This window comes from Neopsephotus bourkii, unplaced genomic scaffold, assembly GCF_033783945.1.
Source record: "Neopsephotus bourkii isolate Nb327-2 ecotype Australia unplaced genomic scaffold, CSIRO-AGI_Nbou_v1 NB_272, whole genome shotgun sequence".
Lineage (NCBI taxonomy): Eukaryota > Metazoa > Chordata > Aves > Psittaciformes > Psittacidae > Neopsephotus > Neopsephotus bourkii.
Genome location: NW_026900781.1, coordinates 19,794,562 through 19,811,332, shown reverse-complemented (window position 1 = coordinate 19,811,332; position 16,771 = coordinate 19,794,562). Strand labels below are relative to the sequence as shown.

The following is a 16,771-nucleotide window of genomic DNA, read 5'->3' as shown; positions in this document are numbered from 1 at the left end:
CTCTGCCAGCGAATAGGCTGGGGGTGCACAAGGAGTTGGGTGGGGGCACAGCGACACAGCTGGGACTGCTGACCCCAACTGACCAAAAGGATATTACACTTCATATGACATTACACTCTGCAACAAAACCTGGGGGAAGAAAGAGGGGGAGGGAGTGTTTAGAGTTATGGTACTTGTCTTCTTAAGCAGCCATTACACACGATGGAGCCCTGCCTTCCTGGGTATGGCTGAACACCTGCCTGCCAATGTGATGTTGTATATGAATTCCTTATTTTGTTTTGCTTGCTCTATTAAACTGCTTTCATCTCAACCCACAAGTTTTCTCCCTTTAATCCCTCCCATTCTCTCCCCCATCCTCCTATTGTGAATGAGTGGCTGTATGGGGCTTAGTTGCCTACTGGGGATAGGCCACAATAAGCAGGCGCTATGTTATAAGTGGAAAAATATATCTGTGTATTTACAGATGGAAGGTTAAAAAGAAATAAAATTAAAAAAAAAAAGTGTCTACCAACAAAATGAATGCACTTACCATATTGCAGCAGTCCCTGTTAGGAAGCCAAGATGATAGTACCATCTGGGAACTTGCCAATTGCCATTTAGTGCTTACAGAAGATTGTGCCAATTTTTTCTTTTTTTTTTTTTTTTTTTTCTGGACAACACAGATTGTCCACAGCAGTTGTTCACACCAGATGACGAAAGAAAAACAAACCCAGAAACAAACAAGAGCGGAACAACCAAGGAATAGTTTCTTCCTTGTTTCTGAATTCAATTTCCAGTACACATGGGCCATCTCATAGAAGAAGAAAAACAGTGTTAGAATATCAGGAATCTTTTTTGCCCTTGCTTTTCTGATTCCTATGCTTGTCCTTTTTAACTATATGATTGATGTTGGAAGAGACAGTGGTAGTAGGTGATCAGCAAAGAAAGTACAGTGCCGGAACACTGTTCCTGACAAGTGATCAATCCATCTTGGACTACTCAAAGTCCTCCTCCAGCAAACAGACCACAAAATCTCCTGGGAGTAGATGGCAAAACCTGCAGCAGGATACACAAAGATAATGGCCCCCCAGATATCAGTCACCATAAGAAACACCAAACTAGGTTGTACAGACCTTTGCTCCAGAGCAGTACTGGTATTGGTATTACTGCTGCTTTGTTATTACTCTTACTACGCATCTGAGCACGTCATCTTGCCCCTCCTCCTTGTAGATTTTCAATTAGCAAGTACCCTTCACTGCAGTTTGCATGCTAGTGGAAAACAAGGCCTAAACACCAAGGTTTTAGTTGTACCAATGCTCTCATAAAATCCTCAACTGTACCAAAATGGAGCAGAAATATATAAAAAAAAAAAAAAAGAAAACTAAAAGGAACGTAGACTGTTCCTCTGCTCATGTTTCTCTGCCCTTCTCTTTGATGGCTTGAGATATCCTTCCAATAAATCTTGGGGAACGTATTGTATCAATATTTTGAACACACAAAAACCCAGTGAGAATCAACTCCATTGTTCAGAGTTTATCTCAGAAGTGTAAAACTGTAGATTCAGAAAATCCACTACTTACTTAACATTGAAATCAAAGGACATTACAATATTTACATTACACTTAGTTGCGACCTGGCAGATGACACTCTCAAGTGTTTATAACTATATGTCTAGGTGGGAATACCTATTTTTGTTCCTTCAGAAATGGGGGAGTGCATTGTGCAGTACCTGGTAGAATTAGAAGAAAAAGGTAATTGTCTCTCAAATTTTGAGCTTAAATTTCTAGTGATTCTCTTGAAACAGACTGTAGACTTCAGCAATGAAATATGCTAGAGATGTAATTTCAGATACAACATTTCAGAAATTTCTTCAGGAAAAATAAGCATATGGAAACCCAAATATTGAATACAGTCCTTACAACTTTGAGGTAAAATTGCAGAATCCATATAATGAATATATTTTACACATAATAAATTTATTTTAACCCTATACACTGTTAGCAAGAAGTAGCACTAATAAAAATAACTCAGCTTTCAGACTGATTCTTCACTGTGGCTTCACTGATACCAAGTAGAAACCAATCACATATAATTAAATTGGAGATTTTCTAACAGCAATAAATAAGTAGTCTGCAACACAAGCACAGAGGAGGTTTTAAGGTTTGGAAAAGACCTTTAAGATCATCAAGTCCAACTACTAACCTAGCAATGCCAAGTCTACCATTAAACCATGTCCCTAAGCATCACATCTACAGGTCTTTTAAATACCTCTAGGGATGGTCACTCCACCACTTCCCTTGGCAGCCTGTTCCAGTGCTTGACAACCCTTTTGGTGAAGAAATATTTCCTAACATCCAATCTAAACCTCCCCTGGGACCACTTGAGACCATTTACTCTCATCCTAATACTTGTTACCTGGAAGAAGAGACCAGCACCCACCTTAAGACAACCTCCTTTCAGGTAGTTGCAAGATAATGATAAGGTCTCCCCTCAGCCTCCTCCCCAGACTGAAAGCCCAGTTTCCTCAGCCATTCCTCGTAAGACTTATGTTCTAGACCTTTCGCTAGCTTCGCTGTCCTGCTTCAGACATGGACTGTCCAATAACAGCTTAAGAGCTCCAGTGTTAAAACTGTGAGAAAGGATGTTGTGTTAAGATCACTACAGGAACCTGGGCATCATCTGTGGTGTCTTAGTTATGGAGTTAAGGTGACAATCATAAGTTATTCCTTTTAGAGCAGAAGCGTACAATTTATGTAAGATAATTCTATAACCCCCTAAGTTCATTAAAAAGATACTGGAGCCTCTCAGCATGAAGAGAAAGAGATAAACCCAGGACTCTCCAGTTTCAGTTAGCACTCTAAAATGAACCAACTTGCATAACAGCAGGGGATCATTAACCCTAGTAAAAATGCTTATTTTAAACAGCTGTCACTAAGAAATATATTTTTGCAAAAAAAAAATCTTAATATATAAAAAAAAGAATGCTTAGCAAAGTGGCAGAATTTGATTTCTGAAATGATTTTACTAACTGGCCTGAATTCCTATGTACAACAGAGCCAAGTAACATGAAATACCTCCATTACTTGAATTAGCCCAGTAGATTCTTATCTGGAATACCACAAGAGATTTTTCTACTAAAGCATGCAAAGCTTGCCCTTTCTTTTTGTACTGGAAGGTCTATATAACTCCTCTATACGCACATTTAAGTTATTTTCTCTAATATAAGGAAATAAGGTAAAACTTAATCCATTAAACCCATAACTACTACCTCAGTATTAAAAGAACTTAATTTTAATATCATCCATTAATTAAAGGGTGAGTCTTATTTAAGTATTAGCATGTATTTTTCATCATGAAATCTGTGAATAACTTGATAAACAGATTTTTTTTCTTGTTTTGCAACTTTAAAATTACACTCTACATATTATAATGCCACAAAATCAGCATTCCCATGTGAACTATTGCCAAAGACTTCTAGAAAAATGTAAGAATAGTAGTTACAGATGAGAACAAAAACCTTGAACTTCAGGAGTTGCTCCTTTGGTGTTTATGAGGCACTTCTCTGTGTTTTGAAGCATCTATTCAGACATTGACTATGTTTATTATTTCTATTGTGCTCTCAGTCAGGAACCAAAAAGTAGATAATTAGCAAACAGGAAGCCATTGTTCATGTTATTGTGAAGACAGAAAGCAGAAGGGGGTTGACACTCTTCTCATGCTTAATAGTCTGTATAATTTGCAGCAATGTTCTTTTACAAATAGGCATATGTATTTCTTTATTAGCTAATATCTTCAGGTAAAAAATCTCAAACAAGCTGATACATGATTAAGATCTTTGTAATATTGCTGATATAACAGTAGACCATTATAAATACAATTAAACATAAATATTTAATCTTTTCCACATTCAATTCAATTCAATGAAAAATGTGTTTCTCTCCCATCCCACTAGTGTCTGCATTTCAAAACTGCAATGAATGGTTTTATCTCTTATTTCATCACAGTTCCAAACAGAACTGCTGATGACAAAGGACAAATGTCCCACAGGTTAATTTTCTCTGTATGTTATGTTCAGAAAGATTGATGCATCTGGGAAGAGCTGTGTGTTAGCTAAAATCCTCCAGATATGGATTTACTATGTAAGCAGTAGAACTGGACTATAAGTTTCACTTTAATTCCCAAAACATATGGCAACAGAAAGGGGGCTACTATAGCTGCTAGGAAAAACCCACAGTTCAATTTGAGGTTTCCTCAGGAAAAAAAATGAGCTCTGGGGTTAGGTCATCTGTTAAATGTTGACCGTTGCTGTTTGATGAGCCACACTTGACAAGCAAGTACAAGCAGAGATAGATCCTACATCAAGTTAATGGATCAAAAGACCTCATGGTTTGGGAAAGGTGGAATATTAAATTTGCAACTCAGACTCCCAAGAAAAGTTTTCACGTATATTTGGACATTTAAAAATATTGCAGGGGAACCATATTAAACCACTAAGTATCTTAACAGATTATTTGCTCTACTTTCTACTAATAACTTTTAATTTAATTTTATTTTCCCAGTGAGGTTAATGTTACTCTAAAAGGATAGGCAACTTATGTTTTCTGGGATTCCCTGAGTATTTTGACTTTTTAAAAAAGTATAATCCTATACACATAAGCTTTGCAAATAAACCTAGGATCTAGACTTTGACTTCTCTCTCTTTCATCAGCATTATGAATACATAATTATTAATAAAAATTCATCAGCATATTTTGCTGCAACTGGGGAGAAAAACAATGAGGAACCAACACAAGCTGTCACAGCTGATTACTAATTACATAGGTAATTACTATTACATCCCATAGCTAATTACTAGAAGTAATTAATAAACATAAATACAAAACACTTCCTAGAAAGCCATTCAAATTCACAGGATTTTGAAAATCTTACACTTTATTATGCACGGACAGTGCATATTCAGTTCTGACATTCATAGTCATAACAACATAGCTGCAGCAAATTTCTACACTCAGAGTTTACAGTTCTCCCTTCACAGGGGAAAAAAAAATTCCAAATCAAAACACAGGCCCTAGAGCCAATCAACTGAAAGACTACAGATTTTTGGGAGTTGCCAAGTCTATTAGCCGGATGGAAATGAGGTTGCTGTAGCTCCTTATTTTTCAGAAGCAGCAACGAGGCTAAGTATGTGCTCCCAAGAGGTACATGCACACGTGCAATGCATGCACACAGCAGTGACACATGGATAGAAACACTCAGCACTCAAGCACAGATGGCACAAACAGCCTCATCCTCTGGCTGATCAGGATGAAGGACGGTTTATAGCTGGACATTACACACATACTCAACATGCTATATCCCTCCTGTAATATGCATTAGGCACTTGGTCTATCCAGTAGCTGGCACTTGGATCCCAGTCTTCATCCTTACTGGCACCTGGACATACATATCCAACACCTGCAGTTCCCCTCCAGCTGCACGTACAAACTCCCTTTTAACCCTGGACACACTCACAAATCCCCACTCACCCCAGCCCACTGTGGATCCCCCAGTAATGGGTCTTGCACATGGAGTGTATCCAGTTATGGGCCCTGGACCCTTTGGGCCCTGAGTGCCCAATGATGTCCCATGTATACATTATAAAACCCCAGTAGCTGGCTCCCTGGTCTCCCCTTGCCTCACACACAGAGACACACATATGCAAAGAGGCCTCTCAGTCAATCCATAGACCATACAGTCTCCCCAGACTGGTCTGGACCTCTTAGCTGCTCCAAACACTGAACTCTGAGCTCTCTAGTTTCTCCAGTATCTGGCCCACACTTTTGTCCACCTGGGTACCTGGCATCCAAGCTACTCATCCAACTGAGTAGCTACACCAGCCTGAGACTCAGTCATGATCCCACACTGACATAAGCACCTATGCAATATGTACACACTCTGTGCTCTCCAGTTTGCTGGCACCACAGACACAACGGCCTTTCTGACCCATGGTCACTCATCTCCAGGCAGAGCCTCCTTACTGAGGAAATAGTTAGAAATGGAGCATAATAAGATATGACAGATGGCGCTGATCAAGCACAGAGCATGACCAGATAACCAACAAGAGTCTGTTTATACACCATGGGCTCCATTTATCCTCTTATCCCCCTATTATCCCTTGCTTTTCACTCCCTAATCCATCTCAATCCCTCCCTCTCCTGTTTAGAGGTCTTTAAACATCCAAGTCTAGCACAATACCATAAGGCTTTTCCCTGCATCCTATAATGTGTCTCATACCACTGCAGGCAGTAGCTCCCTCAGCCTGAAGGGTGATCAGGCAGTATCTCCTGTGGACTTCTCATGACGGGTTTCAGTCCTGGCCCATGGGGCTGAAGCTCTCCTAGGACAGTTCCTGGAGGAGCCCATGCTTGAGTCTCTAATTACAGCACGGGGGGTACAGTCCCCACAATTCACCTCTGTGTTCCTTTGGTTGTGGACACAAGTTTGTAATTTGGTGCTGGCCCACTATTATATTTCTGGTGTATGAGTTCTAAAATCCTATTTATTCTAAACTAAGCTCCTAAAAATCTGTAACTTTAAAGTCTTCAGATAATAAGTTGTTTAAAACCAAGTTCAGACAGCACTAAGACAGAAGCAGAATACTTCTTAAAATGAGTATTCACACTGAGCTATGAAAACTTGATGTCTGCATCTGATAGCTCCAAGAAGTTTTACCTATAGCTATAAAATATCCTTAGGCTTCAAAACATCACATTCAGTCATGAATGCCAGGTTCTTTAGCTCTCTTTTTTCCTCTGGTTTGTCCCTCCTTTCTTGTAAAGGAAGCTTGTGCATGTCAGTGTAAATTCAGAAAATTTCCAGATAAAATAAAATTAAGATGAAATTGAACAATTGAAGCCTTAGGAAAAATAGGTCACAGAAATGCTTGCAAATTCAGAAGAGTGATGTTTTTAGAAAATAAGTCTCAAACCTAGAAATTCAAAGTGAAATTTCATAGTGAAACACTCTATTCTTCAAGACTTTCCCATCATTTCCAATATTCTACTTCTTCCCATTCTATCACGACAAATTAAATTAACTGCTATTCTGCAATTATAAAAGGACAAGTTATCAAATCAAAAAGCTTTCCTTGTTTTCTTTCACTGTTTCACTGTCTACTTACCTCCTAAGGTATTTATTCTTTTGTCATTTTAATAATTACGGTACCAGAATAATTTTCATTTTCCACAGACATACTAAGAACAGTTTACGTTCATAAAGTGTTACTAAACACCTGTCAAAGCCTAAGACTTGGGAAGTGAAAATACACTCACATCTTCTTTCTTAATAACATAACACCAGTGATATAACACCACTCTTCTGTGATACAGACTTGATGATACTGAGAACATACACTGTGATCCTTCGCTGACTAAACAGCAGTTCCAGACTACAGGTTCCACACCATTATAAAAATAAGAAATATAGACCACTGCCTCAGAGTGCCAAAACAGAAGTAGAAACGCAGACCAGGGTTGCATTTCTAAGTAAAAAAAGGGCAGAGAGAGCTTGGGCACGGTACTACTGATTTTCCATACCCCTTAGTTGTTAACATGTACCCCAGCGTAATTTTAGCCTATTCCAGCTCTGCCAGACTGTACTCACACATGGCTGGGTAAGACGCGTCCTAGCAGTTGTTTCCTTAAGAAAGTATGAACAGGCTTGCATCTGGGTTGCCTCCCAGGACCTTACATGGTCCTCCAACATGATCCTATCACACTTTGCATGATTAGGCCTTTCTAACATGAGCTCACAAACTTATAAAAGAGTATAGCCTGACAGAGACGTCTGGGGGTTACCAAGTCCAGCCTTCTGGTCAACAGAGGCCCAGCCTCAAACCTAGCTGATAGTACAGATCCACTTCTCTTGCAATGAAGCAAGCATATACCTCCACAAGTTCCACAGAGCTTAAGGTATGCAGCAAAGACTTGTAAATGAGGAAACATTAAAATGGAAACTATTTACACTATACTTACTTCACTTCAGCACACCAAAGAAAAACCCCACATTATTCTTCCTTAAAGTGAATTGCAGGGATCACTATTTTTCATTCTTTCCCCTCAGTATTAAAGCTTTAATACAGACAAGCAAAACCATTTACAAAATTCAGATGAATAAAGTACTTTCTTAAATCATCTTTCCTCATTATTAAGCACATAAATATGTACTGAAAATATAACTTCATATTAATATTTAAGATACTGTTCTTCAGAAAATCCAAAGCTAGTAACAACCCTCATCCCCAAAAGAGATTTCTTCTCTCTTTAAAAAAATCTATTTGGATTAATTACACATAACTTACACTTTGTGGAAAAAAAGGAAAGGGCTTAAGCATAAAAATTTCAGCTCATTTTACTTCTTGTATCTTAGAATAAATTTTTCAGTGAAATGGCAATTCTATGCTTTTATAAATACGCAAATGATATTAATTTATTATGGCATATGTGTTGAAGAACATATTCAATAACCCACCCAAGCCTACACTTCAGACAAAACAAAGCATTGAAAGCCATTATGCATTAGGCATACTTGAGTCATTTCTTGCAGAGAGGCTTCTAAAGATGGGAAAAATGCTATTCCAGTTTGTCTGAATGGCTTGCATCATGGCATAATGCAGAAATAATTTTATGCGTACTAGGCTCATTTTTGTATTCAGAAAAACATAACAACTCTTAATTTTCATTGTTAAACCAAGAAGAATATAATATGGATTAAAAAAAAATAATCACATTCACCTGTATTTTGTACGTTGGATTTCACTTACCAGAGTTAATTAATGAAACATATTAGTGAAATCACACTGACAGAAATATAAAATACCCACCTGTTTTAGGGTCAACAGAAAAGTATGGCTGTCCCTGAAGAATACTGTACACTACTCTGGCACTGTTTCCATATGTAGGGTCATCTGCATCTGTGGCTGTCACCTGTAGAACAGATGTACCTGTATGTGCAAGAAAATAAAATTTAATTGATAATAAATGTAATTTTCTGAAAAATAAAATATTTTAGATGCATTTTTGAGCTTTTACAGTCTTCAGATTGTACAGTTAGAGAGATTAATAACACTTTATCTGTATGTTATTACACTATCATATTTTTAAGGAAAACTATTTATATTAATTTGCAAAACCACCAACTTTTTATCTATATATATAACGTATATGTAACTTAATTACATATATATATAACCATAAACCAGTAATTACATAGCATGTATATGTATTCATGTTCGCAGCCATAGATTCTAAACTTGGATATTGCTTAGATTTCTGAACAATTCGTATTTATGGACTTCAGGATTATCCTCACGATAAAAATTAATCTTGAAATACATATTTAAAAAATTTTGCATAAATGTCCCCAAATCAATAAAAGAGACTAAGGGAAATAAAAAAGACTAGCTACTGGAAGGCACCAAAGATCTGAAAATTGAATAACTGCTAGAACCTCGTTGGAATTCAAATGATGGATCCAGGTTAGAAAGATAAGGAGTTCAAAAGACAGCTATTTCTATTCTGTTACTATGTACCATTACAAACATAAAATCACAGTTTCTAGCATGTCACTAAGTAGAATAACTTATGGGTAGTATTTCTGTAGGAAATAAAATGCAAAAATACTGCACAGATAGAGACAAGTGATATTATATTTTGATGTATTTTTCAAGACATTTAATGATGCATCTTTTTTACTATCACAGCCCAGCACTTCACATAAGAAATCATTAAATGAATGATGTCAAGTTAATAAAGGTTCAGTCTTCATCCTTCTTGTTTATCCTTCTACAGACTGCCTTCTACAGACTCTCTTAGCCCGGTACTAAAATACAGGAATAATGACAATAGAAGAGGCTACTCTCATGTAATTTTGCATTTGAAAGTGGCTTCTCAGTTAAATTAACCACTGAGGCATCACCTCCCCTCTGGGGTGTTCAATTTCACCTCTTAAATGTGAGAAGTATGCTTTTGAATTGACTCCCTTGATCTCCCCTACTTGTCATACTTTGATTTGCCTCATGGAACAGTTTCAGAGCATGCTAACCAGATTCCTTCAGATAAAACTAAACCAAAAGATGTGCTTTGGCAGCACATATGATTTATTCTCACTGCTAATGGGCATTTAGTCTCACAGACCAGACAAGAGCTAATCTGAAATAAGATTTCCCCAAAACATATGGTGTGGACATTGGATCCTCAGTACCAACTGTTTAATTTCATAGATCGGTTTCCATTGCACAGAACTGTTTGGTACTGTGCACACTCTCAGTATACTCTGGGAATATAAATATCAAAAATTGCAGAGTCTGACATCAAGTACAGCAAAGCAAGCATGAAAATCTACACAGATTTGGATTTATCACTGTTTAAGAAGATATTTGTTAATAATGACACTAACTTGGACACAAAAATTTGGGTTTTGTATCTCTACTGACGATTTGGTAAATGGTACAGCAAATGTGCCTGCATACTTAAATGTAGTGTCTTCTGGTCTCTGAATAGCCCAAATGCATACACTCTTATAGATAAATATATTCACACAGCACATACAAAGAAACCTTGCTGAATTTGAAGTGGAGTATTGTAATAAAATCAAGCTGGAACTAGTAGTCTGTTCATAGTTATTCAGGAGTTAATGGGAAACCTGACTAAATTACCATATTTTTGTTTATGTGACAAGGTAAACAAATATGAATTTAAAGTTAGTGCAATTTTCTTAAAATGTTCTAGGAATCTATTCAGTCGTATTTATTTGCTATGTAAACTTAGAATAACAGTTCCTGCAAACCACAGCAAGTCACTTCAAAGAACAGAAAATGTGGGTTTTTTCCATATTCTCCAGCTTATCTAAATACTGTAATGATATGTTTCTATGGCCCAGTATGGCAGTAGTTTCTAACTTGAGGCGAAAAAGTTGTGACCTTTCTGTCTTTCAGTTACAAGCTTGCTGTATTCAAGGATAAAGGCCTGTCCACAATAATTTATTTATGGCTTCATTATTTTATGTTGGAATTTGTGGAATCATTAAACATAAACAGGTTACTGGTTTGGTGTTTTTTAATTTCATATATTGTGGTTTAAGCCCAACCAGTAACTCAGAACCACACAACCACTCACTCACTCTCCCCATTCTTCCTCCCCCTGCTCCTGGAGGGATGGTGAGGAGAATGAAAAGAATGTAACTCCCACAGGTTGAGATAAGAACAGTCCAGTAACTAAGGTATAACACAAAACTACTACTGCTACCACCAATAATAATAATGATAAGGGAAATAACTGCTAAACCCAGGACAGCATACAACAAAAAACATGCTCATCCAATAATCAGTCATCTACCACGGTTTGCTACACAGAGTGCTGGGCAATTTCTGTACCTTTGAGTTTGCATTTGCACTTTTTCTAGTTCTAGATAATCAAGGTAGGTTTGGGAACGGATGAACAGATTTTGGCTATTCAAAAAGAAGAAAATACCAGAAATACTGAGATTTCATGGTTCTCTCATTCTCCTGTCCTCTCTTCTCTCTTGTCTCTCCTCTCTCCTCTCTCCTCTCAAAAGGCAGGGTATAGAATCTGAGTGCTTACTGATGTGGGACAACAAAAGAGGCCTACTGAAACGTAGTATCTCACATAAGCAACTGACAGGTCATTTTACCATGAATTGAATGCTATTATGCTTTAAAATCTGCCACAGTGATTTTCGAGTACATCTGTATCTTTCTTCTAAGAAACACCTGATAATAGTAATTTGGTACTGCACAGTGGCAAAGTGTTCTCATTCTGTCTAAAAAGCCCACTTATAATCACACCTTTAACTCAACCCCCCCACCCCACCTCTCAAACCCTCATTTGGTGCAATGTAGCTCATGAGATGCTTAACTTTTCCACTGTAGTACACAAGCACAGAGGAAAGGCAGCTTGTGAAAGCTATGGGTTAGAATGCCTTGCGAGAAAAGGTAAAGTACCTTTAGCTTCCAATTACTCCTTCCAAAGTTAGTATAATTCAGCTCATCAACATGACAGACAAATCATGATGCCAAATATATTTGTACCATTCAGATGCAGAATCATTTTTTTGCTGTTGAGACGTGTAAGGGATTCAGATGGAAAACTGTACAGTACAGCTGCCTTGCTATTTTTAATGTTAACAATTCTGAGGAAAATAATCTAACACAAAAAATAAGGATCTAATTTCCCCAGAGAACTTGGAACGGATATAAATCTCGAACCCAGAGGCGTACCTTCCATACTTTCTTCACTAACCTACTGTGAATGTGCCTGTCAAGAAAACCTCAAAATTTTGCTATGAAAGCATTTTGACACTCCGGTTAGGTAATAAAAATACTTTTCCCCAGAATGGAGTCTCTGCTCATTCAGAGTACAAGAACTATTCCACATTATTTCCTGCTACAGTTTAGGGATTCCATATTGGGAATTCTGTTATTTTAGCTAATGCTCTATACAGAGCTGTAAAATATGTCTGCTCTGAACACCACTCTATAAGCTTTGCCTTTTTTTTGTTATCAAAATTAAGGAACATTCATTTGGAAAACCAAACTGTAGTTTTATTTCAAAATCTCTTCAAAATCTACTTCAATCTGTCTTTCTGAAGACAAATTTCTGATGTATAATGAGGAAGTTTAATAAAGCATGTCCATTGACAATGCAAGATCTCTATGTGTGATTTTCCATAGTTTGCTGCACGGGTAACAGAATGTTTTAATTTAATTCTACATTAGAAAACAGTGCCTTCACCAGGAAATAAACATGAATCTACTGACTATATCATTGATTCAAGTCCTCGCTGTAGAAATTCACGCTCTTTTGTCAGACATATTTATTATAAGGTAAAAAACAAACAACACAGGAAGATAAAAAGACACATTCCATGCAAATCATATTTATGAACACCATGAATAATGCCTTCCGGATTATCTGAAATTATGACTACCTCACATTATAATACCCTGGAAAGAAGTTCAGAAAACTCCAATGTGTCTATTAATTTGTTAAGGAGAATTTATTTGGAATACACTTCTTATGCATGACTACATAGAACACTAGAAAATTTAATATGCAGTATTTTGCTCATTTTGAAGATACCTGAAAGGAAGGCTTTTGTTGTTTGGGGAAGAAAACAAACAAAAAGTTTTCCTTTATATTAAGATAGAATTACAGGATGCTTTGGTTTGGAAAGTATGTTAAGATCACCTAGTTCCAACCCCCCTCTACACCAGTTAAGATAATGATGACTCTTCTATAAAACAGAGCATAGATCTCAATGAAAGTGAGCTTTTTACACTGCAGAAGAAATAATTTAAGACATATAAAGCGGATCTTGAGCCAACTTTAAGGAGAAGTGTCAAGAAGGCAAGAAGGCAAGAATTAGGTGTTTTCTTTCAGTTCTTCCAGCACAGTACATAAAACATAAATAATATGTTCACTTTACACCACAGGAAACACTGCAATCTAATATTTGGCAAATAATTTAACAAAACTTACCCGTGCTTTCTTGTTAGTTACCTAAAAAAAAACAAAAGCCATAAACATCCTACAGCTTTCACAAATAGATCAAGGGTCAACGTGTGACAAAAATATCAGCTGTTTGAGGAGACAGACAGGAAGCTGCTGCTGAAACAAACAGCATAACAGAGATGAAAATTCCACCAGCTACTCAGCACGAGGGCTGTTACAGACAGACAGTAGCACTGAAAGTTCTTTACATGATCATGAAATAAAGTGGAAGATATTTTGAAAGAAGTGAAGCATCCTTAAGAATTCATACAATAGCAACAAGATCTTCAGGGATGTATAGACTCCTCAGCTAATGTCAAAAAATATGCTTATTACAAAACTAATGAAACTGGCATAGGGATGTCCATTATTTGACAGAAAATGGATCCTCTGGAAGCAATATTAGAATTAGTCTTCCTGAGACTGCGGACAATAAAATGCTTTCAGAGTGCAAAGAACAAACAAATCAATAAGAGAAAAAGAAAATAATGATCATGAATTTGCAAGGAAAAGATGCTCTATGCCTACAGCAGGTTGCCTGTACAGCAGGATATGAAAATTCAATTTTATTCAAACAACACAAAAGTGCTGCTTAGATTGTATGGATATTTTAATGATTTACTTCAGGTACAACCAGTAAAGTATTTCATTTATAAAATATATGCATTAATGATATGTTCTGAGCTACCGGCTGGGCTTAAACCACAACACACTCAAAGTTCCTTGGTTTACCATAATCCACTCCTTTTTTTTAACCCCAAATGCCATCTCAGACTACTCAAATTGTTCTTCAGAAAACAGTAACATTTATAATATAGCTAAAGAGTAATACCAAGATTCAGACTACTACAGAATTATGACTAACATCTATGCAAAAATATTACATTTTGACAGGATGAAAGAAAAGGGAAACTTTGGGCGAAGAAATAAAAAACAATTATATTGGCTGGTTTTGACTTTGAGGATAACATTGATCTCCTTTCCACTGTCTTTCCTCCCACAAAAAAAATAAAAGGCTTCCACAGGGGAAGGAAATAATCAATTAAAATGTTCCATTAAAGACAAAGGAAACTAAACAAAGAGGAAGACAGTTATGCATTTTTGAAGAGTTGATAAAGAAAATTAATTTAATATCAAGAGTCTGTGGTGTAACGAGAGACAACTGAGATAAGAACTTAGATGCTACTGAAATGAGCTCTAACAGTAAAGCTTTGTGCCACAGTGAATTATCAAAGACAAGTGAAGAGGTTTCATACAGGCCTACAGTATAGGGAATAACCTCACTGTAGCGCTTCCCACAAAGGTGTCTTGATAAATTTCTTTGTCAAATCCAAATGTCTTTGGATTTGGAAAAGGCTGAGGTTCTGAATGACTTCTTTGCCTCGGTCTTCACTGGCAACTGACCACACCACCCAAGTCTTGGAAGGCAGATGCAGGGACTGTGAGAATGAAGACCTTAGGCCCACTGTAAGAGAGAACCTGGCTCAAGACCATCTTAAGAACCTGAATGTGCACCAGTCCATGGGACCTGATGAAATCCAACTGAAGATCCCGACGGAGCTGACAAATGAAGTGCTAAGCCACTGTCCATCATATTTGAAAAATCATGGCAGGCAGGTGAAGTTCCTGACAACTGGAAAAGGAAATATAACCCCTATTTTCAAGAAGAGGAAAAAGGATGACCCGGGGAATTAGAGACCAGTCAGTCTCACCTCTGTGCAGGGCAGGATCATGGAGCAGATTCTCCTGGAAGGCATGCTAAGGCACATGAAAATCAACAAGGTGCTTGGTGACAGCCAGCATGGCTTCACAAAGGGGAAATCCTGCTTGACCAATCTGATGGCCTTCTATGATGGGGCTACAGAACTGATGGACAGAGGTAGAGCAGTTGATGTTATCTACCTGGATCTGTGCAAAGCATTCAACACTGTCCCACATGATATTCGTGTCTCTAAATTGGAGAGACATCAATTTGACAGGTGGACCACTTGGTGGATAAAGAACTCGCTGGATGACCGCACACAAAGAGTTGTGGTCAATGGCTCAATGTCCAGCTGGAGACCAGTGGTGTCCTTCAGGGATCAGCGTTGGGACCGGTCTTGTCACTGACATGGACAGTGGGATTGAGTGCGCCCTCAGCAAGTTTGCCGATGACACCAAGCTGTGTGGTTCAGTTGATAATGCTGGAGGGAAGGACTGACATCCAGAGGGACCTTGACATGCTTGTGAGGTGGGCTGATGCCAACCTCATGAAGTTTAACCATGAAAAGTGCAAGGTCCTACACTTGAGTCGGAGCGATCCCAGACACAGCTACAGGCTGGGCAGAGAAGAGATTCAGAGCAGCCCTCCAGAGAAGGACTTGGGGGTGCTGGTCGATGAGAAAATGAACATGAGATGGCTTCAGTGTGCGTTTGCAGCCCAGAAAGCCAACCGTATCCTGGGCTGCATCAAAAGGAGCGTGACCAGCAGGTCGAAGGAGGTGATCCTGCCCCTCTACTCTGCTCTCATGAGACCTCCCTTGGAGTATCCTGTACAGTTCTGGTGTCCTTGACATAAAAAGGACATGGAAGTGTTGGAACAAGTTGAGAGAAGGACCACGAGGATGATCAGGGGACTGGAGCACCTCCCATATGAAGATAGGCTGAGAAAGTTTGGGCTGTTCAGCCTGGAGAAGAGAAGGCTGTGTGGAGACCTCATAGCAGCCTTCCAGTATCTGAAGGGGCCTGTAGGGATGCTGGGGAGGGACTCTTCATTGGGGAATGTAGCAACAGGGCAAGGGGTAACGGGTTCAAACTTAAGGGAAGTTTAGATTGGATATAAGGAGGAAGGTCTTTACTGTTACGGTGGTGAGGCAGTGGAATGTTTTGCCCAGGGAGGTTATGAATGCTCCATCCCTGGGGGTGTTCAAGGCCAGGTTGGACAGAGCCTTGGGTGACATTGTTTAGTGTGAGGTGTTCGTGCCCATGGCAGGGGGGTTGAAACTAGATGATCTTAAGGTCCTTTCCAACCCTAACTATTCTACAATTCTATGATTCTAAATAGACCTGGTGTCATGACCTTGCTCACAGGAATACTGCTTTTCCACCTGTCTGTAAGTTTCTCTTGGGGATGATATTTGCAATAGTATGCTTAGATGGTTAAAATAGGCGATGTACATTAAAACCACATCCTATTATATATACAGCATCACTCTCTAGATGGTATGCACCTAGATGTTTTTAGGTTGAAGTAAAAGCTGGTATTT

General features: G+C 38.2%; 1 protein-coding gene across 5 annotated transcripts in view; it reads right to left on the bottom strand.

Moving 5' to 3' along the window:
* The window catches only part of CDH18 (cadherin 18), a 584,308-nt gene that overhangs the window by 114,734 nt on the left and 452,803 nt on the right, over positions 1–16,771 (bottom strand). For all 5 annotated transcript variants that reach the window (XM_061346700.1, XM_061346697.1, XM_061346698.1 and 2 more), the window contains one exon: positions 8,840–8,959. In XM_061346700.1, the coding sequence (XP_061202684.1) occupies positions 8,840–8,959 (120 nt within the window). The remainder of the gene's footprint in view (positions 1–8,839; positions 8,960–16,771) is intronic.